Source organism: Garra rufa, chromosome 12, assembly GCF_049309525.1.
Source record: "Garra rufa chromosome 12, GarRuf1.0, whole genome shotgun sequence".
Taxonomy (NCBI): Eukaryota; Metazoa; Chordata; class Actinopteri; order Cypriniformes; family Cyprinidae; genus Garra; species Garra rufa.
The window spans coordinates 23,224,768-23,249,848 of record NC_133372.1 but is presented as its reverse complement, the minus strand read 5'-3'; the positions used below and the strand labels follow the sequence as shown (position 1 = coordinate 23,249,848).

The 25,081-nt window shown below is 36.0% G+C and overlaps 1 protein-coding gene across 1 annotated transcript; it reads right to left on the bottom strand.

Annotated features, from left to right (window-relative positions):
- Positions 1–25,081, bottom strand: inpp5d (inositol polyphosphate-5-phosphatase D). Its single transcript, XM_073851297.1, has 27 exons — positions 24,763–25,081; positions 24,016–24,079; positions 19,096–19,231; positions 18,322–18,487; positions 17,164–17,304; positions 16,989–17,079; positions 16,085–16,162; positions 15,903–15,980; positions 15,384–15,507; positions 14,925–15,031; positions 14,690–14,792; positions 11,415–11,611; positions 11,096–11,213; positions 10,916–11,012; positions 10,676–10,814; positions 9,448–9,556; positions 9,184–9,272; positions 8,964–9,045; positions 8,771–8,860; positions 8,545–8,655; positions 8,339–8,418; positions 8,167–8,254; positions 5,559–5,705; positions 5,418–5,478; positions 5,098–5,307; positions 2,179–2,615; positions 1–484 (listed from the first exon to the last, which is right to left on the bottom strand). Exons 1-27 carry the CDS (start codon positions 24,900–24,902, stop codon positions 435–437), a joined length of 3,333 nt encoding a protein of 1,110 aa, XP_073707398.1. The 5' UTR covers positions 24,903–25,081; the 3' UTR covers positions 1–434.

Genomic DNA, 25,081 nt, shown 5'->3' with positions numbered 1-25,081 from the left:
GAAATGGAAGCGTGTTTAATTGTGAAAAGTACTACACTACACAAGAACCTGGCCTATGGTAAAGCTGACTAAAACGTTTTCAGATTTTAAAAAAATCAATGGCTGTACAACACTTGGTTTTATTAGAAGATTACAACTTTTCATTCTTCTTTTAATAAAAATATTTAAAGCAACATGAAATGTTTAAACAGAGGCTGAGAGAAATGATTGCTCCATGTATGACTATATGCAGTGACATTCAAACTGTGAAACATTCATTATTTTAAAATCAACATCCAATTTCTTTGTATTTCTATTTTTTATACATTTATTCATTTTAGTACTCAGATTAAGAAGCTTAAGTCTTATGCCCAGTACTACAGAGTCTCAAGTATCAGATATGAAGCTCACACCAAACGCTGACAGCTCTCCTGCCATGGCACACCAAAAGGAAATCATTTTAAAGGCCGACCCATCTTCACAGATTGTGGCGTCTCATGATGCCCTGAGGACAGATATTGCAATTGAAAAAGAAGGGAAAGATATTTCAATCTTGTTAAATATCAAGGCAAATTTATACAGAGCAATTCATTATACACATTTAAAGCAGCTTTGCAGAAAATCATGATGTTATGTTTATAATGTCTTCCTTTAGTCCCCTTTTGCAGACTAGAGTAGGTTGTAGGTCTACTATATGGGCCATTCTACAGAACTGGTCCAAACTACTGTCCCGCAACCAAAAAACACATTTAAAAAGCATTTAAATATTCATATCTTAGATGTTTAGTAAGATCTTTTTATTATCTATTGAAACCCACAATAATATTTAAAATATCAGTAAGCTTAAATCAATATAAAATCATAATTTGGTGGTACTTGAAATTGGGAAGTGGCTGTCCCGAGTTTGAAATCAGTATGAGCAACTTTTTGCCTTTTTACAAAGAAAAATTGGATTCAAAATGCAACAAATCTCACAAATCACACTTGAAATCATGTTAAAATGAAAATTGTTATTGATTTACCTATACATTTTTATAAAATAGAAAAAAATACAAGGAAGTTGTAAGCAAAATCTTAATACTTTAATATAACCCTTCTAATGAAATTATTATTACTGTATTTTGGTAGTGACAAATCTGGGGAAAGGACAAAAATTCCAAAACTTCTGGAAAATACAATATGAGAATTAACTGCACAGTTACTTTATTATTACACAATTAAGAAATGTTTACTTTGGATATTATACAATTTGCATACATAGAAAATTTGTGGAAAAAGACCAATTTTTTTTCAAGATTTTTCTAACTCTGATGTTGACTTTGCACCAATTTTGTAGAATGGCCCGTGTACAACAAAATACGGATTGTTAAACCAATGGTTTTAATAGTTAAAGGGTTAGTTCACCCCAAAATTAAAAACAGCTCTTTATTTACTCCTATGTGTATATGACATCCTTCTTTCAGATGAATCCAATCAGAGTTACATTAAAAATTATCCTGGCATTTCCAAGCTCTAGAATGGCATAGATGAGTGTTTCTTTTCATCAGTCCAAAACAAGTGTAATGAAGTGCATCCATACATAAAAAAGTGCCTCACACAGCTCCAGAGGGTGTATAAAGGCCTGTAGTGAACCGATGCATTTTTTGTAAGAAAAATATCCAAATTTAAAACGTAATAATCACTTTAATCTAGCTTGCGCCGACTGGTCGTACATGGAAGCAGCGCCGGCTGGATGACGTAAGATGTCTGCATTGCGCATGCACCACTCAGAAGTGACAAACGCAAATGCACCATGGAGACAGGTAAACAGCACCGGTCACGAATTAGTTCAAAACAAGGTTTTTTAAAGAAAAATGTCAGAGGATTTCAATATGAACCAAGAGGAGACTGTTTTTTCTTTGCTAAAGTAAGAAAACTTAGCTTCCTTTGCTTCTGTAAACAAGCGTTGGTTTGTGCAAAGCTCACCGGCGCATACGCAACGCCAACATCTACCGTCATCCAACCGGAGTTCCTTAAATTTAAAATATGGATTTTTTTTTGTAAAAAATACCTGTCTAAGCCATTCTAAAGCTTGGAAGTGTCAGGATATTTTTTAATATAACTCAGATTGGAGTAAATAATGGGCTATTTTTCATTTTTGGATGAACCATGCCTCTAAATTTAAAGGAGCATGGAGAATATACTATTGTTATATCATACCATCTTTGGGTTGGCCTGTTCTGGTTTGCTGTCGAATTTTAGATGGAAGCTCAGAGCTGTCTCTGTAGTCTCTGGGCTTTGTCTGAAGCTCTTGTGGCTGACCAGGGCGGAGTTTCATAGGCACCGGAGGTCTATTAGGCCCAGTGGTGCCCCCTTCAGAGCGAGAAGGCACCACTGGCTTCTTGGTGATCATCTGGGGTTGTAGACCACTGCTTATGGTGTTTGTGGCTGATGATGAGTGGGGTTTGGTTTCTGAACAAGTGAAAGAGCGCATGCGAGGGGTTGGAACAGGGGGCTGACGGTCAACATCAAGGTCTGTTTTGGGAAAGGCGAAGAGAGCATCTGGAGGAGGGTGATGGTCTTTATTTCCTCGTGATCCAGTCATTGAGCCATAAAGGGGATTGTCAAACATCTCTGGAGGCTGCCCATCCTCAGGTCTAAACCAAAAATAATCAGGCAAAATTGAATTTAGTAGATTAATCGAGAATCACTAACAGAAGGAAACTGTCAGCTGTTTTTATATCAAACAGTGTACACATTTTTTAGTCATCAAAAATAATATTTGAACATTTTAAAATTGAAACAGAAAACTGAAAAACAGAAAATTGTATAAACATTAATTTAAATGTTTATATTTGGTTATGGTTATACATTCTTTTTTTCAAAACTGTGGCTTATATCATAACCGTTTTTTTTTTTTAAATCAAGGCTGACAACCAATTAAAGGTAGATATTCAAATTCTGTACTATTTTGTACAAAGAAATTAAAAATAAAACACTTTGTTGTAAGTGCTACAAGGGAATTTAGCCATCACAATATTATAATATGCAATATGAAAAATTATTAATTTTGAGATTTGCCAAAGATTTCATTTTACAGTGTTATTAAACTGAGTGTTTTTAATTATTAATTGTAAGTAAGTAAGTGTTATTAACTTAGTTCAATTATTATTATTATTATTTATTTTTAGTAATATTTTTTGGGCTTTTTATGCCTTTAATGGACAGGACAGTAGAGAGATGACAGGAAATCAATGGACAGAGAGAGGGGAACAGGATTGGCAAAGGACCTCGGGAATCGAACGCAGGTCGCCGTGAGCACAGTTGCGCTATATGTCGACGTACTAACCACAAGGCTATCGGCAACGACACTTAGTTCAATTATTAACTTTAATAAGTAAGTGTTACATAATGGAAAAGAAAATCTAAATGTAAAAAGGCAAATGGGCGGACAACCTTTGTTATATTTGTCTAAACATCTGTCAGATGACATTAAAGAACATATTTACAGTGGTGTGAAAAAGTTTTGGCCCCCTTCCTTGCTGTGCAGGAGTTTTGGCCCACTCATCTTGGCAGAATTGTTGTAATTCAGCCACATTGGAGGGTTTTCGAGCATGAACCGCCTTTTTAAGGTCATGCCACAGTACTCAATAGGATTCAGGTCAGGACTTTATCTAGGACACTCCAAAGTCTCCATTTTGTTTTTCTTCAGCCATTCAGAGGTGGATTTGCTGGTGTGTTTTGGATCACTGTCTTGCTGCAGAACCCAAGTTCGCTTCAGCTTGAGGTCACAAACAGAAGGCCGGATATTGTCCTTCAGGATCTTTTGGTAGACAGCAGAATTCATGGTTCCATTTTTCACAGCAAGTCTTCCAGGTCCAGAAGCAGCAAAACAGCCCCATACCATCACACTACCACCACAATATTTTACTGTTGGTATGATGTTCTTTTTTTTGAAATGCTGTGTTACTTTTATGGCAGATGTAATGGGACACACACCTTCCAAAATGTTCAACTTTTGTCTCGTCAGTCCACTGAGTATTTTCCCCAAAGTCTTGGGGATCATCAGTGTTCTGGCAAAACTGGGACGAGCCTTTATGTTCTTTTTGCTCAGCTGCGGTTTTCGTCTTGGAACTCTGCCATGCGGGCCATTTTTGCCCAGTCTCTTTCTTGTGGTGGATTCATGAACACTGACCTTAACTGAGGCAAGAGAGGCCTGCAGTTCTTTAGATGTTGTTGTGGGGTCTTTTGTGACCTCTTGGATGAGTCGTCGCTGCGCTCTTGGGGTAATTTTGTTCGACCGGCCACTCCTGGGAAGGTTCACTAGTGTTCCATGTTTTCGCCATTTGTGGATAATGGCTCTCACTGTGGTTCGCTGGAGTCCCAAAGCTTTAGAAATGGCTTTATAACCTTTTCCAGACTGATAGATCTCAAATACTTTCTTTCTCATTTGTTGCTGAATTTCTTTGGATCTCAACATGATGTGTAGCTTTTGATGATCTTTTGGTCTACTTTACTTTGTCAGGCAGGTCCTTTTGAAGTGATTTCTTGATTGTTTTAACTTGATTGTTTCTTGATTGATTTCAGTTATGTTTTAACGGGGGCGGGGTGGGGGGATGGGGGGTTTGGGGGGACAAACACTTTTTCACACAGGGCCATGTGGGTTCCCTTCATAAAAAAAAACCTTAATTTAAAAAATGCATGTTGTGTTTACTTGTGTTATCTTTGATTAATATTTAAATTTCTTTGATGATCTGAAACATTAAAGTGTGACAAACATGCAAAAAAAAAAGAATCTCCTTTATCTCATCAATATGTTTATATATCCACATTATTATTTTTCAACATGGAAAAAGCCATTTTTTGTAAATGTAAGATTTCCAATTCATTAGCAACTATACCATAGGTTAATAATTAAAAGAATAACAAAGTGCGGTAAACAATAAAACTATTTGTTTTACAAACAGTGTGTTTAGAATAATGACAATACATTAAAATAATATGATAAGAAGACTTTGCAATATCAAGCTGTTTTGTACTGCTAAAAATAACTTGGAGCAAATGACACCAGAGGCCTTGCATATTCAAGTTATAAATGTCTGCACCTGCTCTTACATTAAAAAAAAGATGGATACTTACATAGGGGTTGATGACTTTGTAGTTGGGCTGGATGTAGCATGGTCATAACTAGTCTTTTTTGGTGAGAGATTGCCATGCGTCATGTCCTTTGAGGATGACCCTGCTCTTGAAGACATAATGTTGCCGGAACCCCGTTCCACCTGGTTACTGCTCTTGTAGCCTACTCCCATATAACTGGGGTTACTAATATCAGTGGCGAGGACCGAAGACCTGTCAAAGAATGTCAAAGATATTTATTTGTACAAAGATAATCAAATCTAATCTAAAGAATGTCAAAGTAAAAAAGAAAGAAAAAAAGAGGCAAGATTAAAATATTTTACATTTTGTTGTCTCCTGATTTGCCTTTACCAGCTCCTGGGTCATCTCCAACTTTAATGAAATCTGGAACAAAGACAAAAAGGAACATACTCAACACTCAGCAATGTTACAACAATTCTCGACTGGCATTTCTGTACACTCACCATACAGCTTCTCTGTCTGTTTGCCGTCAGATTTGGGAAGCTGAATGCCACCTGTTAGCAGACCTGTGCGCTCACCATGATGTGTGAGTTTGATACAGAACTCAGTGTAAGAGCTTTCAGCAGAACGCAGAGCCACACAACCCTCACCTACAGAAAACACAGTGAATGTTTACATGCATAGGAATATTCCAATAGTAATCAGAATATTGCCTTATTCCATATATGTAAGCATCATGTACACACATGCTGTAATCAGATGAAGCCAATATTCCACTTTCTTGAAATCCGAATATGACTACTAACATACACCGCTGGTCAAAAGTTTGGGATCAGTAAGATTTTTTATGTATTTTATGTATGAATATTATTATGATTTAAAATAACGTTCCATTAAAAAGTCAAATTTATTTCTGTGATCAAAGCTGAATTTTTCAGCATCGTTAGTCCAGTATTGAGTGTCACATGATCATTCAGAACTCATTCTAATATGCTATCAGTGCTGGTAACAGTTGTGTTGTTTAATATTTGTTTGGAACCTATATTGTTATTGCCATTTTGAATAATTGCTGTTCTTTTTAGCTTTTTAATCTACTCTTACCAAAAAAAACAATTTGTTGAGTAAACATAAAATTATTTGTTACCCTGCTGCCTTCAAATTTTAAGTTGAATCAATTCAAATATCTAAGTTGTCACTTAGTACAACATAACATTTTAAGTTGACTAAACGTTTTTGAGTTGACTGAACTTAAAATGATAAGGTAGCCAGGTGACAAATTATTTTAAGTTAATTCAACAAATTGTTTTTCAGGTTCCAAAAAAATATTTGGTAGCACAACTGTGAATAAAGTCTTTCTGTAACTAATTGATGCGTTTTTGTAAGAAAAACAGAAACACCTGCACTGCCATTATAAAGCTAGGAAGAGCTAGGACAATTTTTAATAAACTCCGATTGGATTTGACTGAAAGTCATATACACCTAGGATGCCTTGAGGGTAAATTGTGGGCTAATTTTCATTTTTGGGTGAACTAACCCTTTAAGACATACTGTTCATGCACAAGTAGCATATACTGTATAATAACCCATAGCAGATCTATACAGGCGAAGCTGGGGAAGTGGAGGGTTTCAGAGGAAGCATGTTGCAAAATACTCTAGTGAATGCTATCTAGCCTTTTAAATGTAATGCAGCAAGCTCAATGGCTGCATATGCAACATAAACCAGCTTGTGCCAAGTAGTTTAACACTTTGAATATCATCAGTTTGCGTTACTGACCCATCAGCTTGCGCCATCTAGAGTTTCATGACAGAACTTGGCATTTCTGAAATTTATTATTTTTATTTTTTTCATGACAAGAAGCCTTAAAATCTCATTGTTAAAACATCACATTTTAGCATGACAATCTAAGCTTTTAGCATGATGGTCTTATTTAAAGGAACACTCCACTTTTTTTGGAAATAGGCTCATTCTCCAACTCCCCCCGAGTTAATAAGTTTTACTGTTTTGAAATCAATTCAGCCGTTTTCCTGTTCTGGTGATATCACTTTTAGCATAGCTTAGCATAGATCATTGAATCAGATTAGGCAATAGCACTGCATTCAATAAAAAAAAAAAAATGAGTTTCGATATTTTTCCTATTTAAAACTCGACTCTTCTGTAGTTATATCGTGTACTAATACTGGCGGAAAATGTAAAGCTGCGATTTTCTAGGCCGATAAGATTAGGAACTACACTTCCATTACGGCGTAATAGTCAAGGAAGTTTGCTGCCGTAACACGGCCAAAGCAGGTGCAGTAATATCACGCAGCACATGTGCAAATGCTAACCTAGCTGGGAACTAATTTCAGGCACTGCGTGATATTACTCCGCCTGCTGCGTCCATATTATGGCAAACTTCCTTGACTATTACACCGGAATTGGAGAGTAGTTCCTAATCTTATCGGCCTAGAAAATCGCAGCTTTACATTTTCTGCCGGTATTAGTACACGATATAACTACAGAAGAGTCAAATTTTAAATAGGACAAATATCGAAACTCGTTGGTCATTTTTGAACGCGATGCTATTGGTCAAATAGGATTCAATGATCTGTGCTAAGCTATGCTAAAAGGGAGAACGGCTGAATGGATTTCAAAATGGTAAAACTCAACTTATTGACTCGGGGGCAGTTGGAGAATGAGCCTATTTCTAAAAAAGTGAAGTGTTCCTTTAAAGATGACACTACCTTGAAATGATGAGTTGCCTATTAACTTTGCTATCTAGTTGTTGCCAATACCTAATTTTACAGAGGTTAAAGTTACTATGACTTATGTTATTTCTAAAGTAGGAGCATTTCACTCCTGCTGAAGTAGCCTAGTGTGAGCATTGCCATGCACTATTGGAGACCAAGTGATTGAAGAATGAGTGCAAAAATTAGCGATTTTGAACACAGAAACAGTCAACAATGGTTGATTTCTGTGCTAGTGTAAACCTTGACTACTCATCACCATTTTAAATAAATATGAACCATATTCAGAAAATGGTGCGATTGCAAAGTGGTCCATGAGCAATAATGAGAGCTACTAGCCAGCTCATATTACAGGCATATAAGTTCACACATTTTAGGTAAACATACCATATGACTCATCACAATCTGTAGATTTAATGCAGATGAGAATGTGCTGATCGAGAAGGTATTCTGGGTCAGCAATGATGGGCGTGAGCTGCAAAGAGATTTCACAAAGATAATGTAAACATGGTAGTTGAACTTTAAATGTATGACATTTTAACGCAACCAACATTTTTACCTCCACTTGTCCGCTAAATCGTACTTTTATCGAGCCCTCTGTGTTCTCTTGGTTTTCTCCTTCAGGACTCTTTACAAATTCTAGAAAATAAATAGGAAGTATTAAGCTACACTGTTTTCCATTTGCAGGAGCTCATGTGATCTTACAAAGAACAAAGTGATTTGTGATTATTTATGATTTAATAAGGAAAGGTTTAATCTCCTCACTCTCCAAGCAGCTTGAGTGATACTCAATGAAGAACTTGGTCTTTGATTTAGTCAAAAGAACAGCCACGCAGTTCATGATTTTTATAGCACCCTGAGCGTCCTTTGAGAGATCTGTAAAGAGCAAAACTAGTTAATAAGTGCAACACCACAATGCACAAGACAGCTGACAGGATGTAACAGTTCTATATCTAAAGGGAGGATTGCTGTCATAGTGTCATAGCCGTACCATTTTTTGAGACAAACTGAGAGGTCACACCAACGTCAAATGTGGCAAATACAGGGGAATGGTCACTTGTCATGATGTCATTGGAGCACCCTAACATGTCAAAGATTAGTGTTGGTTACTGCAATTAACAGACGTTTAACTGCATTGAAATTTTACTAGTACTTGGAACTCATTCTATATTACATGAACTTACCATACGAGTTGCAAACCACATGCGCCATAGGGTAGGACTTGCGAAGTACGCGATCACACCAAGAAGGCAAGTTGTATTTGGTCTGTTTGTGAGATCAAATATTCATGTGAACACAATTTTCATCATTAAATGAAAAAAATATGTAAATACAAATTTCTGTTTTATAATATATGTGCTCTATGCAGAAGGTTGTTGAAATGTATTGGCTTTCACACTGTACCCCTGTGGCTTTGGCTTTAGTGTAGGCATATCTCTCCCGTGTTTCTCTCTCGTAACGATAAGTGGGGGCAAATGTTATCTCCTCCTCCACTGTAAAATAAAACACATGAAACAAGGATTAAAAATGCTGGTCTTGAGTTTAAAAACACGAGGAATGGAAAAACAAGGTCAAAAGTCAAAACTAAAAACAAAGATGCTGAAAGAAAAGTTTCACCTAGGGCTACACACTTTATATTTGAGTAATATTATGCACAAGTGCTCTAACCGTAGTCTAAGAAGACCTTCTCCTCTTCCCTTTCCATGTTCAGCTGATCTCTGGTCAGGAGGTCCTGATATTGCTGCTGTTTGATCTTCATCACAATGTTCTCAGCTTCCTGCAAGAAGCAAACAGCTATGCAAAAGTTCTGTCTTTTCCTGTCAGTTGGTGTCAGGAGCTGCTGTATGTGAGAACTCTGGTCTTAATAGAGGAACTGCCTGCTCTGAATACAACTACGCTGTCTAAACCGCAAAGGCAGTTTATGCCTCCAAGTATCAAAATGTGGGTAACTGATGCATAACATTTAGAAACATTGTACTAAAATCGGATTTGCAAGCTATAGCAGGGATTTGTCTATTTTCTGTATTCCAAAGCACTATGCTAAATCGCATTCATGAATTGCAGTGGAATTTAAAGTGAAAATATCTCCATTAGACCATTATTAATAGTCATGTGGTGTGACAGATGAATTAAAGTACAAGTATTCCATGTACACTACCAGTCAAAAGTTTTTGAACAGTACAATGTCTGCTTTTAAAAAAGTCTCTTCTGCTCACCAAGCCTGCATTTATTTGATCCAAAGTACAGCCAAAACAGTACAATTTAGAAATATTTGTACTATTTAAAATAACTGTTTTCTATTTTAATACATTTTAAAATGTCATTTGTGATTTCAAAGCTGTATTTTTAGAATCATTACTCCAGTCACATGATTCTTCAGAAGTCATTCTAATATTCTAGTTTGCGGCTCAAAAAACATTATTATGTTAATAACAGCTGAGTAGATTTGTTTCAGGTTTCTTTGATGAATAGAAAGTTCAGAAGAACAGCATTTATCTAAAATAGAAATCTTTCGTAACAAACAATTGGATCAAATAAATGCAGGCATGGTGAGCAGAAGAGACTTCTTTAAATCTTACTGTTCAAAAACTTTTGACTGGTAGTGTAGTCTGTCAATTGATATGAGTTCGTAATGTTAGGTCAGTATACTAATTATAAAATAACTGGTAAACAACTTTATATCTATCTGTTTTATAGCATAAATTACTGTTGTGATAAAACATGTTGTAAAATTACCTCTGCAGTGGCTTATTATTAGTATCTGATACAAAACAGAAAAGTAGTTTCTTTCATGAACAGATGATCTCTTTGATATATGCAAAAAGAAAAACGTGCAAAATATTTACAACATGCAGCATGCTTGAATATATGCTGATGCATATTCATTTGAACCTACCTGTGATGGTAAGTCAACCCTATAATTCAGATCCCCCAGCCAGAAGAGGTGTGTAAAGCGATGTGTGATGTCAAAAGGATTGAGTTTCTTATCTCCCAGATTCAGAAAACGCAGAATACTAACATAGTTCTGGTTACGTCTAGAAAAAGGTATAGTAACAAGTTCATAATGATGTATAATTCTTGTGAATTGCATGTCAGTGCCTCATTTGTAACAACAGGTTTTTGGGTTGTGGCTTACCTCAGTTTCTTTTCACTTCCTGAGGTCAGGTGACTGTTGACAAACCCAAAAGAGGTTCTATTAAACATAAAAGACACCCCCACTGCTCCTTTATTCCCTATAAACACACATATACACACACAATTAGCTTTTTATGTACAATGAAAAGTGTTAAGAGTGTTGTAAAGGCTTTAAACAAACCCAGAGCATTAGCTATGCCAGTCTTAACACTGTCACAGAAGATGTGAGAGAAGCGGTTCTCGTGTTCCGGCTTGGTTAGAACCAAAATCCTTATATTCCACAGTGTCTGAGTGGCTATCTGTTGAAAACCCAACACACAGCTGTGAGCATTTAGTTTATATGCTAGGTCATTCAACACATTTATACATATTGTCAAGTTTTCTAACATAGATATTCATAGTATATCTTTACTCCACAAAGAGTACAAAAGAATGATTTAACGTAATATGTAAAGAACATAAGGCACCGAAGCCTTTCCGTTGGGTTTTGTGATGCTTACCAGTTTGAAGCTGATGTTGGTTATATCTCGAAGGGCTCCCCTAACTGTTTCTACCCAGTCCTTCTCTCCCTGTGAGTCCTCCTGTGTCCCAATCACATAGATATCATGTGGGATTTGATTGGCTGTGTCGTCGTGGGTTTTTCCCTGACCCTTCGACTGGAACCAGGAAGTGATGTTCTGTGGTGGATTCGCATTTCCTAAATGGAGAGTTCACTTCACTTAAGTTCACAGTTCACTTCATCTCTAGTTACAGTAAACTTCATATTTTGTACTATACAAATGTCAGGACTTGAAAATAAGAGGAAGAAGCATACTATACGAGGCCTACTCTTTATTAGTAGTGTACTTCAAATCTTAAAAGTATATTAAAAAAAAAACAGTATTTTTGTACTTGTATAGCTTAATATAACATACAGTAAATGAGATGCCTCTTACTGAAATATTCTTCTTACTGAAGATTTATGTTATTTAAAAAATCCACATTTTGGACTATGGGGGGCGCCATCATTTCGATGATGTGAAATGGTTGCATTCTGTGAGCTACTGGTTTTACCTGTTGCTATTTTTACAGCAACACAACTCAGAAAATAAACTACTTATACAATGACCACAGCTACTGAAAGAGCTCACAGATGGCAATGGATATAAACGTAGACTTAAACCAAATGCCGTACCATTGAAATTTGCACTGAGAAACTTAGGCGTCATGACAAGCGTCGGCATGTTTACATCCTGCCAGGATGGCATCTAGTGTTTCTTGTCTCTGTCGTTTGTAAGCTCTTTTAGTAGCTGTGGTCTACTAAAAGCCTCAAAGACATCAGGGCTAAAGTGAAGAGAACAAAGACGCAGGTCTTTAGGAAGTTTATTTCGTCCACAGGCATCTTTACACTCTTTTCTCCTCTTCTTATCACTAGGAAAGCAGTGAAGATTGCTTCTCTTGTTGCCCTTCCACTGAAAATTACAACCAAAAGCCGCACCATGTGGCATTGTATCAGTATTTTATTTTTCTGAGTTGTGTTGCGGTAAAGATAGCAAAAGGTAGCACCAGTAGCTCAGCGAGAGCAAACATTTCACGTCATTGAAAATATGGCACCCCCCATAGTGCAAAATATGTATAAAATGATGTGGATTTTTTAAATATTGTACTCTTTCATGGGTTTTCTACTACATATTTCAGTAAGAGACATCATTTACATAATATTATACTACGGGGCTGATGAATGCTTGAATCTGATTGGCTGACCAAGGTTCTAATTGTGTGAATTATTTTCAGGGAAACGCATGGCGAACTTAGTTTCAGGCAGCACTTGACCACATTCTAAAGTGACAATTTGGAATTAGCAACGAAGGCATTGGATGGACAATGATTCAAGGACAAAAAAACGGTTGAATGTCTTGAAATGTATCTGATCAATGTCTAGAAGTGTGGTAACTGTACTATAAGAGTAATTGACTCCGGTCCGTTGAATTCTACAAAAATTATGCACCTTATTTTCTTATACTTTCTTATTAGTCGACAGTTATTTTATATACTATGGGGCCATTTACATTTACAGTTGTTTTAAATGTACTAACTTGCAACTGTATAATTACAAACAGGGCCTAAAAATAAGTTTTTGGCACACCTGACAATGGCCGGTGACGTGAAAAAAATTTCCCGGCCAAAATTTTTTTTCACAGAGTTTCTTTGAGGTTATAGTACATTGAAGAATGATCATATGACTTTACATACGCCATGTGACCTGTAAATGCGAGAGAAAAAAAAAAATTCCATTGCAGTTTTGTGAAATATTATTTTTTCGAATGGCCTGTGTTTATGCAGTTTGAGGTTCAAAAAACATATTATTTTCCACATACTGTACATTATTGTTGCTCCTCTCTGCCTTGCCTTTCTGAAATGCTTAGATTTTTACAAAACTAATCCTTTATGGAAACTGAGGTGTTCTCTGATTGGCCACATATCCGGTGCATTGTGATTGGCCAAATACCTCAAGCGTGTGATGGAAATGTTATGCCCCTTACCATGCGACGAGACAGAAACAATAAAACCCATTATAAACGAGGCATTTGTTGCATCCAGTGGGGACATAAGTATTGATTATAAAGACTCATACTGTCTTTTTGCAGATTGTGTTGTGTTGTGCCGCGTAGATATAACACCATGTCTGCATTTGCAAATGTAGACCGAGAAACAACAAGTACTAACGTTACTCTACATTGCTCAAAACTCGCGCTTGAATAGCCAGTACTGAATTCTTTAAATATGAAAACGTACAGGCCATCAGTCAGAAGTGCAGACTGTCCTTGCAATATTGGAATTGCCCCACTTTATAGCCTTAACCATTTGTGTACAGCTGGCATTGTAAGCTGCTCTCCCAGGTTCAGGAAACAGTCCTCCGTGAAATGTACATCACCTACTTGAATATTTCCATGGTACTGTTCTGGAACAGTGTTGTAAATATAACTTAACAACTGATTTCTAGTTGTGTCCTCATTTGGAAGGCCAAACAAAGTACTTTCGCTCTCGCAATGAAACACACTGCATCTGCAACAATACTACAGCCGGTAAAAGTTACGCCTTGTTTCTTTTTATATACATATGGGCGATGTTATGCTATGCTACTCACCCCGTGACATGGACAAGTGGGGGCGTGTTTGAACGAGCCGTTTTAGGAGGGTGTGGCTGAGTCTTAACTTATAATAAATATCTCTTTGGTTTTGCTACTTTAAGCTTCGCAACTTCACAGATCTTATCTATGCACAAACAGCTTGTAACACTCTAAAGACAAAGGAAAACAATATGCATCACATTACCCCTTTAATTTTAGGCCCTAATTTACAAATATTTAAATATATAATATAAAATATGACATTTTTCAGTACATTCAATAGTACACGTCAACTATATTTAAAAGACGATATAATTCAATATTAAGTCTTACTTAAGTGGGTCAAAAAGCATTCAACTCATTGCATTTAATTAATATAAAATTTAAACTATTATACTTTTTTCTTATAAATTGCAAACTTTCAATTTAGTTTCCATTTAACATATTCTTTTAGTATATTAATTCCATAATAAATACTATTTTTTTGAAATATGCTAAAGTGTTCTTTTTCACAAAGATAGGCTTGTGAGATTAAAAGAAAAAAAGCATTTCAAAAAAATGTGTGCTTCTGTTCAAAAATAGTCTAAATTCAGAAGAATCTGATAAGCTTTTTTAGATTAACTAAATTTAAAGGTAGGCTAAATGTTAAAGCTAAATGCATCTTACCCATGTTCCAGGTGCCAACAAAGATGGTGATCATATCCGGCTCAGGTTTTCCTGAGTGCTTGTTCTTCATCTGCTGTAGAAGCTGGCAGAAGCCTTCTCTTTTCTAAAAATGTGTTTGGAGATATACAGTTATACATAAGGACACATGGTTCACATTTCTGTGGCTGCCTAAAAAATCCATCTAAAAAATCCATCACTACTGTAATGTTAGCCATATTAGCAGTAGGATTTTTACCTTTGTGTCATCGAAGACAAAGTCTTTGCGCTGAGTTTTTTCCTTCTCTGTCTCAACCACAAGTACTAGTCTGTTGTGCATCTTCTGTGACTTCACCAACTGCAAGACTGAAAATTAAGAATTCAGTATGTTCACATTATTTATTGGTTAATGGGTGATTTCACACATTTTGCTTACACAACTCAGAAATACTATTGTGATTGGTCCATCACAAAATTCTCTTTGAATATTTTGTATAATGACCATCACTAAACTTTATATTTGACCACTTTGCCTGACAACCATCTCAAAAAATAGTTTCTCTGCAATTTCTTTTGTCTCATATAATAAAATAAGCTGTAATAAGCAGGATAGTCACATGATAGTTATAGTAAAGGCCTGCTGACTCATCAATACTGAAACAGTTTCATTAAATTCAATTGTGTGTGTTTATATTAGTGATGAAATGGTTTAGCATACTTTTATTGTGCACAAAATATTTATCCTCAGGTCCATCTTTGGACTTCTTGAAGTAAACCTTCCCTCCTTCCACGTCTACTTTGAGGTACATTTTGTTTGAAATACCAAGAGAGTCGCTTTTTACCTGTTAGCACAGAAAAGGACAATGAAACACATCAGTAAAATGAAGTCCAGCATTTCTGTTATACCAAATATAGTGTTGCAAAGGTTCTCTATGATGCTTGTGGGCAGAGGCAACCAACCCAAGCGTCATTGCTTATCTAGAACATAGGCAAACGAGACTCTTTCTAATTTGCATGTGGTTTTGGAGAGCAAAGCAGCAGCAGTGAAAACATCCATGCTTTCATTATTATGACATAATTACAAGCAGCAGGAAGGAGGCAGCAGGTTATGACTTTCACTTCGAATGCGTACAGTGATTAAACAACTTAACTAAATATATATTCTTATATACTTCTATTTTAATCTACTAATTAAATCCTTTATATGTAATATACATTGTTGAATTGACTTTCTTACTTCAAATATCACAGGAGGAATAAGTGACCTTCTGTGCCCTCCTTCATATCCAACAGATTCAAACACAGCATTCTTGGTCTGTAAACAAGAGGTGATGTTAGTCAACAAGAAAGTTTCCAGGAGGAATTTCATATCAGTATATATTGTCATGTTCGCTGTGATCCATAAACAAAGAACAATACCTTGTCTTCTATTGAATATATAAGCTTAGTCAGTTGCTCCAGTCTAAAAGCCACAGACTGATTTGCATCTGCAGAAAGCTAAAAAAGAAAACCAACATATATATGTTTAGATGTTTTTTTGTTTTGTTTTTTTGGTGGAGAAGAAAAAGTCACTGTTGATATATTTGATTGTCTTCCCTCATTGTATTATTTCTTTACTTGTCTGTAGGGGAAATGGCAAAGTGTTGTAACACATTTTTTTTAGTTCTAACGTCTGTAGTGGTTTATATTGCGCAATATGTCTCAAAATTGGATGTTATATTTAAATATTTATACTATTTATCTCTAAACTGTGTAAAAATCAGTAAAAAGTCAATTATAAAGTGTTGTTGTTACAAGCTATCAAACTACCAGGGTGTTTTTCGACAAACACACAAAAAGTTGTGCATTAAATGACAAATTTACTTGCTTTATATCAGATTAATTGCTTTTTTGGTAACTCTTTACAATAAGGTGTCATTTGTTATCATTAGTTATTGTATTAACTAACACGAATGAACAATGAACAATACAGTTATTACAGTATTTATTAATCTTGGTTAGTTAGTAAATAAAAATGCAGTTGCTCATTGTTTGTTCATGTTAGTTCAATGAGCATTAAATAATGTTAACAAACACAACTTGTGATTTTAATAATGCATTAGTAAATGCTGAAATTAACATTAACCTAGATGAATAAATGTTGACGTATTGTTCAACCTTATCGTAAAGTGTTACCGTATTTTCCTACCTTCAATCATTTTTGTTTTGTCCTTTACATTTTTTATATTTTAACACAGAGACTTACAGCATCTACTGTCACCTCAGGAGAGCGGACATTTCAAACCAGAAACAATACTTCCTGGTTTGATTCATTTTCACTGACCTGACTTCTTAGCCTTCCCACTCCAGGAGACATAGGTTGATCCAAAACTTTCTGCAGTGCCTCAAGACTCGGAAGTGTGCGGGCAATTTCACTACAAAAGTAGAAATGTCAATTAAAGTCGATTAAATGCACACTGGATAAAATTCATAAGGTCATTGTATATATTCATAAGTACCTGTTTAGGTTTTTGCAGATACTCTGGGTGAGCTTTTTAAAGTGAGGAAGAGTTGGGTTGCCATTCTGCACTTGCTCCGCATCTAGGCAAACAGATGAGCGGAAATACTCCTGGATGGATTTCTGATGGTCCTCTGGAAGACTGGATATCAAACAACAGAATCATTATCATGCCAGAACAATGCTACTCACTACAGATCAATTTTGAGTAGAAGTCACAGTTACGTCACTTGCAATTGCACACGCATAGTGGTTACAGAAAACACTGGTAAAAAGAGATAAACAGTTAAAATCCATGGAATAAGTAAAAAAAAAAAAATCTATATTTTTGTGCCTTTCAATGTCAATATCAGAATGCAAATAATTTTTTATAAAATACTGTCATCAAAGACGGCATTTGAAGCTACATGCAGACATTTAAATGGGCATACTATGGATAAAAACTGCTGTGATTACTCTACTTTTAAAGCATAAATTTGATTTCAACAATAGGTCTACATAATAATAACAAATGCTGTTTATAACATAATATTTATTTATTTTATCTCACAATTCAGACCTTTTTTTTCGCAAATGCAAGATTATATCTCCTAATTCGGACTTTATAAGTCGATTTAACTCAAAAATAATGAGTTTTCTGCCATGAGATAAAAACCCCTATCCCTGTTTCGGATCTGTAAGACTATCCCACTATCTAACGTCAATTTCATTGAATAACAGTGCTTATCGCTGAATGACTTTTGTAATAAGCAGAAAACATTTTGAAAATGACATCTAATCAATATAATCTATTATCTTTTTTAAATCTAACCATTTTGTACAGCATCCGTGTAATTCTCTAGCCGTAAAGGCTATCTCTCCCGGGTTGCACCACGATGCACGCGCATCCTGAATATTTACAAATCTATAATTGCTCTATAGCAGGGGTGCCCAACGCTGTTCCTGGAGATCTACTATCCTACAAAGTTCAGCTCCAACCCTAATCAAACACACCTGAACCAGCTAATTAATCTCTTAGGTAGCCCTGGATAATTACAGACAGCTGTGTTGGAGCAGGGCTGGAACAAAAGTCTGCAGGTAGGTAGATCCTCCCTACTCTATAGTGACTCTAAATCACAAGAAATTGTACTGAAAGTAAGAAAGATAAATCTCATTGTACTTGGTAATATCGATTTGCTGCAAACGCTGGAAATAGGTGTCTGAGATGGAGGGGCGGGCAAGCTCCGTTCCCCTATCGGTTCCTCTGGACGAGTCACTATGGCTGTCTTTGCATTCATTACTTGTGATATTCCTGGGTGGCAACTGAGGTGGCAAAGTTACTGGCTCTGTGGAAATGGAACCATTTCATTCAAAGCTTACATTTAGTGAAACAGTATCCAAATGTACAATGGGGTAAATAAAATTATGATGAATAATGAAAAAAAAAAGCGACTTCATTCTTTAATCAAATTTATATGTGACCCTGGACCACAAAACCAGTCTTAAGTAGCACGGGTATATTTGTAGCAATAGCCAAAAATACAGTTTACTGTTCGGGTCAAAATGATTGATTTTTCTTTTATGCCAAAAATCATTAGGATATTAAGTTCCATGAAGAGATTTTGTACATTTCCTACTGTAAATATATAAAAACCTCATTTCTGATTAGTAATATGCATTGCTAAGAACTTCATCTGGACACTTTTAAAAGCAATTTTCTCAATATTTAGATTTTTTTGCACTCTCAGATTCCAGATTTTCAAATAGTTGTATCTCAGCCAAATATTGTCCTATCCTAAAAAATACATCAGCTTTCAGATGATGAATACATCTCAATTAAATAAAAAATACCCTTATGACTGGTTTTGTGGTCCAAGGTCACATATTGTCTGTAATAATACATACGAATATCATTAGTAATAGCTAATAAAATTATGATATAATTATGATTTACCTGGTTCCTCCTCCGGCTCCTCCTCTTTCTGCACAGCATACTGAAGGTGTGTGACCAGACCCATGTTCTCCTTATAATATGCTTCCACCAGGTCTGGCAGCACAGTGAAGAACCGAATAGGCACACCTTCTGATGCCTGCAACGAGATGAAAAAGAAAGAGCTGCTATTCTGAAGACCTCACAAGATGTACAGGATTTATGGCGTTTGTACGATATACAAATCCTTAACCTACAGTAATACTTCTAGTGACTCTCTTAGTTGCTCTTCCTTTGTCAAAAACAAATAGCGGTACATTGGATTTCTTCATTTTGCATGGTTTGGCTTCAGCTGGTGCCAAGTAGGTTTTATAAGCCACTGTTTGCAAAGGACTTTGGAGTATAAGCTTTTAGTCACCTGATTTGACTTAGAGTAAGCAAATGGTTTAACCCCATTACATGCAAAGTACAACAAATACCAAAAAACAATGATCTAATGATTGGTATTTGATGTGGAAAATCACTCGGTGTTAAAACCCAACTTGCATTAACTAACCAACTTATGGTCTCTAATTGTAATCTGAAAGTCTCCATTTTGCTAGGCAGAAAAGTGAGAGAAAACGGCGCACAAATTAAAACATGTCATCCATTTTAGCATGGCCAATCACAAGATGTCCGACTTACAACAAGCGGCAAGCGCAATCTTAGCATAAAAACCTCCCACACTTTCATACTACCATATAAAGGTCAGCACAAATGGTGTATTTAATTTGAATTTATCAAATCTAATTCAACAATATGACACTTTTTTGCAAGTTTCCATTCAAGGCGGGGTGCAAGAGGAACCCTGTGGCTTGCTTAACACCCACGCTGATGGATAATTTAAAACTGAGGCTGTGCTGCAACGCAGGCATGAAAGAGGAAGAACTGTGGTAGAAAGACATTGAAGGGCATTGTACAACTCTACAGTTTTTGCTTTAGCCCGGTCCCTTGAGTGCGGGTTACTTCGAAATGTAACGCTGAGAGAGAACAATGCAAATTATAGTCAAAGGTCACCCATTTTGCGTTTGTCACGAGAATAACCGCTCGAATAAAACCACCAATTGGTTTTGCAGCTGCACTGTCACCAATGCTTGCTCTAATGCAGTGGACATAATAGATACTAGGCTGTCAGACAAGACGCCTACACAACAGTCTCGGGGAGTCTTCGGCAGCTGAAGAGCCAACTGTCACAAGGTCACGCATTCATTACCAAGCACAAGATAGTAAATGGCTTGTGTTGATGCCAGATGTTCTATGCAGCTAGTTACAAAGGATGGACAGTGTTTTGTCAAGTGACCAGCAGACTATGAGCACAACACATAATTAGCAGAGGATTGATTACTTTTGCCTTGACTTTTTTTTTTTTTGTCTCTTTGTGGTTTAATTACACTTTTTTTTCACTTGACCACCATTTTAGTGCAACTAGGAAATAAAGTGTGTTGTAGACAGATTAATACCATTAAAATGCATTCATAATACATACAGTGTGACCAAATAAATAAATAAAATACTGAACAGTTAAATAAAAAAATGTATACATTTCACTGCGATGGACAGCAATTTCGAACTTTTCTTAAGCAAACCATTTCATAAAAGAAGCTTCCAAATTACTAACCAATATATTTAATAATAATAACATTAAAAGAAAAACAATATTTTGTGAATATTTTCCAGTTTTCACCATTTAGTAGAACATAGAAGTGATGAACCACACCTGTGGTTTACTTGTAAAATTGAGCCGAAAAGATCTGAGAAAATCTCTAGATGTTTGCAGAAGCCACTTGGCATGAAATTACATCATTGTGACCTCCCTAGTGTATAAATAAATAAATATACTAAAATGCATTTGAAATAAGTTTATTACGTTATGAGTATACTACAAATGCATTTACATATGTGACCATGGACCATAAAGCACGGGTATATTTGGAGCAATAGACAAAAATACATTGCATGGGTCAAAATTATAGATTTTTCTTGTATGCCAAAAAAATCATTAGGATATTGAGTAAAGATTGTACTTTTGGTATAAGCTAGTATACTTAAAGTCTGCTAAATTGGAACATCTAATTTTCTACTTAATCATGCAGAAGTACTACTGAACTAAAGATACATTGAAGTATATATGATTATATATGTCTAATGTGGAACTGCTACACTTTAAATGGCATTTAAAGACTGATATTATTCAAAGATCATACAATCCTCATCTTTAGTGACATTCAAACGCAAATAAGGCTTAATATTAGTAAATATACATTTTGCAAAAGTAGCACTCTAAATAAAGTTTGGTCCCACTTTATATTAGGTGGCCTTAACTACTATGTACATTTCAATTAATCATTTGGTACAATGCACTTATTGTGTACATACATGTTTTTACATTGTACTTATATTAAAATACCTATATGTAATTACATCTGTAATTCATTTATGTAATTACATTTATAGTTACACTGCTGACCCATCCCTTAAACCTACCCATACCAACAAACTTGTCCCTAACCTTACCTGTATCCCACCTTAATAGAAGCAAATGTGTTTTGCAATACAATATGAACACAATAAGTACATTGTACTTATTTTGTGTTGTTAGTACATAGTAGTTAAGGCTACCTACACTGTAAAAAGTTTTCACCAGATTCAACTTAAAAACCTAAGTTCAGCAGCTGCCTTAAGTTTTTAAGTTAAATCAGCTTAAAACTAGAAGTCATTTTAATAAAAATGAGTTGATTTAACTTGTGTGTTTAAATGACTTAAGCTGATTTAACTTAAAATTTTAAGGCAGCTGCTAAACTTCAGTTTTTAAGTTGAAACTGGTGAAAACTTTTTAAGGGGGTCGCACACCGGATGAGAAACGCAGCGCAACGTCGCGTCGCGCCGAGGACAGCTGGAGGTATCGCACACCGGACGCGCACATTCTATACGCGCCAGCTCATTTTTCAGTGAAGTTCTGAACTGCAAGTGACGGTTGTGACCTTGTAAATCCAGTAGGTGGCAGTCAAAGACAGTGAATGTAATTACTACAGGCAAATGTTACATAGGACTTTAGATTTTGCGTATGAAAAAATGTATTGAGAAAATAAAATATGAATGAATTATATAGGTTTACATTTTTTTCAAGCTGTAAACCTAATGTAAGTAGTATTTTGCAGCAGTGGTATCTTGTTTTTTTTTTTAATCTAATAGGACGATTTGAGACAAATATGATGTTATTTAATATAAAACTATGCAGATGGCGCTCTTTGGCGCGGCAGAAATTTGAACAGCTTCCTGAGTCGTAGCTGGGCGCCGCGGACAGACGCCGAATGGCGCCGCCGGTGTGTGTATGCTCATAGAACACAATTGCTGCGTCCCAATTCGCATACTATCCGTCCTAAATAGTATTCGAAAATAGAATTAGTATGTCCCAAATCGTAGTATGTTTGAAAAAGTATTCCAAAGATTCCCGGATGGTCTACTACTTAACCTCAGAATTCGAAGTGCGGATCAATGCACACTCTAACGGCTAATATTGCCCACAACACACTGCGCCGTGAACGAGGATTCGATTAGAACTACAAACACGCATAAAAAGTGTTAAAAAACTACAAACATGGAGGATATGCGCGACCAACGGACAGATAGAGAAAGGGGTTTGAGTGATAAATAATCAGTGTGTAACCTGATAAAAAATATATTTTTTAAATGTTACCCTCGTTATATTTCATGTGCAGCAACATTATGAACTTTTATAATGATAGGTTTGGTCATTAACGTTTAAATGCATAATTATGCAAACACGAGCAGAAGAGTTCTCGGCATGAAAGACTTCTGAAAGAACGTGCCTCTTCATTTCTCTCTAATACGGTAGGAAATTAAATTAAACGAAATGTAGATAATGTTAACCAAATGTTAACTGTGATGATTGACAGGGCAGTTTAAACAGTGACAGGATTAAGCAACAGAGCGTCCGTTAAAAAAGCAGTTATGACGAAGTAGTATGTCCCAAAACTCGCCTACTATTCTGCTACATACTCAAAAGTATGTATTTTTTCTTCACAAAAAGAGTACATACTTTTAGGGCGTAGTATAAGTAGGCGAATTGGGACGCAGCTTATGTGTTCGAATTTTAAAGACGTGGCGCGACGTGACGCGGCACTGCGCTTCGCGTTCGATGTGCGACCTTCTTTACAGTGTAATATAAAGTGTGACCTCAAGTCTTGAGCGAAATGCCAGTAAATATGTTAACAGATCTGAGCTATACCTAGTTTAAAATAAACGTATTTTGAATATAGTCAAACCAAAATTCATTCAGACACCTTCAACATTTCTCACATTTTATTCGCTATAGTTTAAAAAATGGTAATATGGTCAAATAAAATATGACAAGAACTCAGAGTTAAACTGTGTCAGAACAAATTCTTTTTGATAATGTCAGATAACTTTGATAGAAATGTCAAAGTGTCAAATCAAATTGTTATCAATTGTACTGGTAGTCCATTGTATGAAGTATTTTTGGCTATAATATGTCACAGTTCACTTTATTTTGCTATCCTCAAGTGTCCTGCACCCACTAGTAAAAAAAAAAAATACACTAAAAATTATATCTGGTATCCAAATCATTTCTGGTTTGACTGTATATCTTGTTTTACTAAGGTCACCTCCCAAAGTGTCCAAATGCTTTTCAGTGCCACCATAGAAGCTTTAGATTCCCTAAGACAACTAAACAGCATTATGACAACTTTCGAATACTTGACGTCACAAGCAGAAGTGCCTCAGTGGACGTCTCAAAATAGACCTCCAGCACACGCAACACCTGTCTGCGCGAGTATGAAAGCAAAGCAATTGCAGAAAGCCTTAAACTAATGAAACACAGAAGTCAGTAACTTCTTACCAGGTACAGAATGGAGAATTTCTTACCTGGACTGAAAGTTTTTTGTCCTCATTTGGTAATATTCTGTAGGTATACACACAGTTTTGATAGCTGGAAAAGAATGAGAAAGTCAAACCATTAATTTGCATTTAAACTGCAACATAACGTATGCATAACTTGCCATATATATCACAACTTAAACATAAACAGTGAAGGCAAACGGCCTATTTTGCAGACAGCAGCAATTATGGGAAACCCCTTACCAACTTCCTTCAGTCTCAGTCTACTCTGTTTGTTAATATTTCACTGTTTGGGGAATCACATTGGATATTAACGCAAACTTTTTTCACTGCATGATTTAAAAAAACATTTGCAAAACATTTCACCCGAACCTCACATACAAGGAAACTGAGATCAGTTTGCAAACAAATAGGCCTCTGTTTTATATATTGATACCAGTGACAGTAATACAGTGATAGAACATTCTACCTGGTGATTAGTTTGACAATATGCACCCAAAGTAGGAAGAAGGAAGCCATTTCTAAAATATACGAATTCAAAAACTGATGTTTTTATATATTTGACAAAAATAAGGTTGCAAGGCAGAGGCCACAAAACTGTTATACTATGTGTTTATGACTGACTCAATTGTCAACTCGTGCAAATCATTCAAAACACCTTAAATTAAAAATGCATACACACTCGAACACATCTTGAGAGCTTAAACTTTAATTTATAGTATTAGTGAGAGCATATACACCCCTCCACCTGTGACGAACAGCAACAATACTTACAGAACACAGAGAGCATAAGCTCCCTGTATGGATTCGCTGTCCCGCAGGAGGAAGCTCCCATCCTTGCCTGCTTTGGAGAGGAGGTCCTCTGCTGTAGACCGAGTGATATTGCCATGGTACCATGGCTGGTGAGAAAACATCCTTTCCAAAGACTCTTCCCTTCCTCAGTCTGAAGACACCCAGGTTATTTTGTCCCCGGCAAGTTTTCAAGAGCAGATCGACATGAGGCCACCTTCAAATTCTCATGATTTGTTTCATGGCGTTGTTAGAACTGATAGCCGCTCCTGCTCAGTCTGGCTCTAGGCTCGATGTTTCTCTC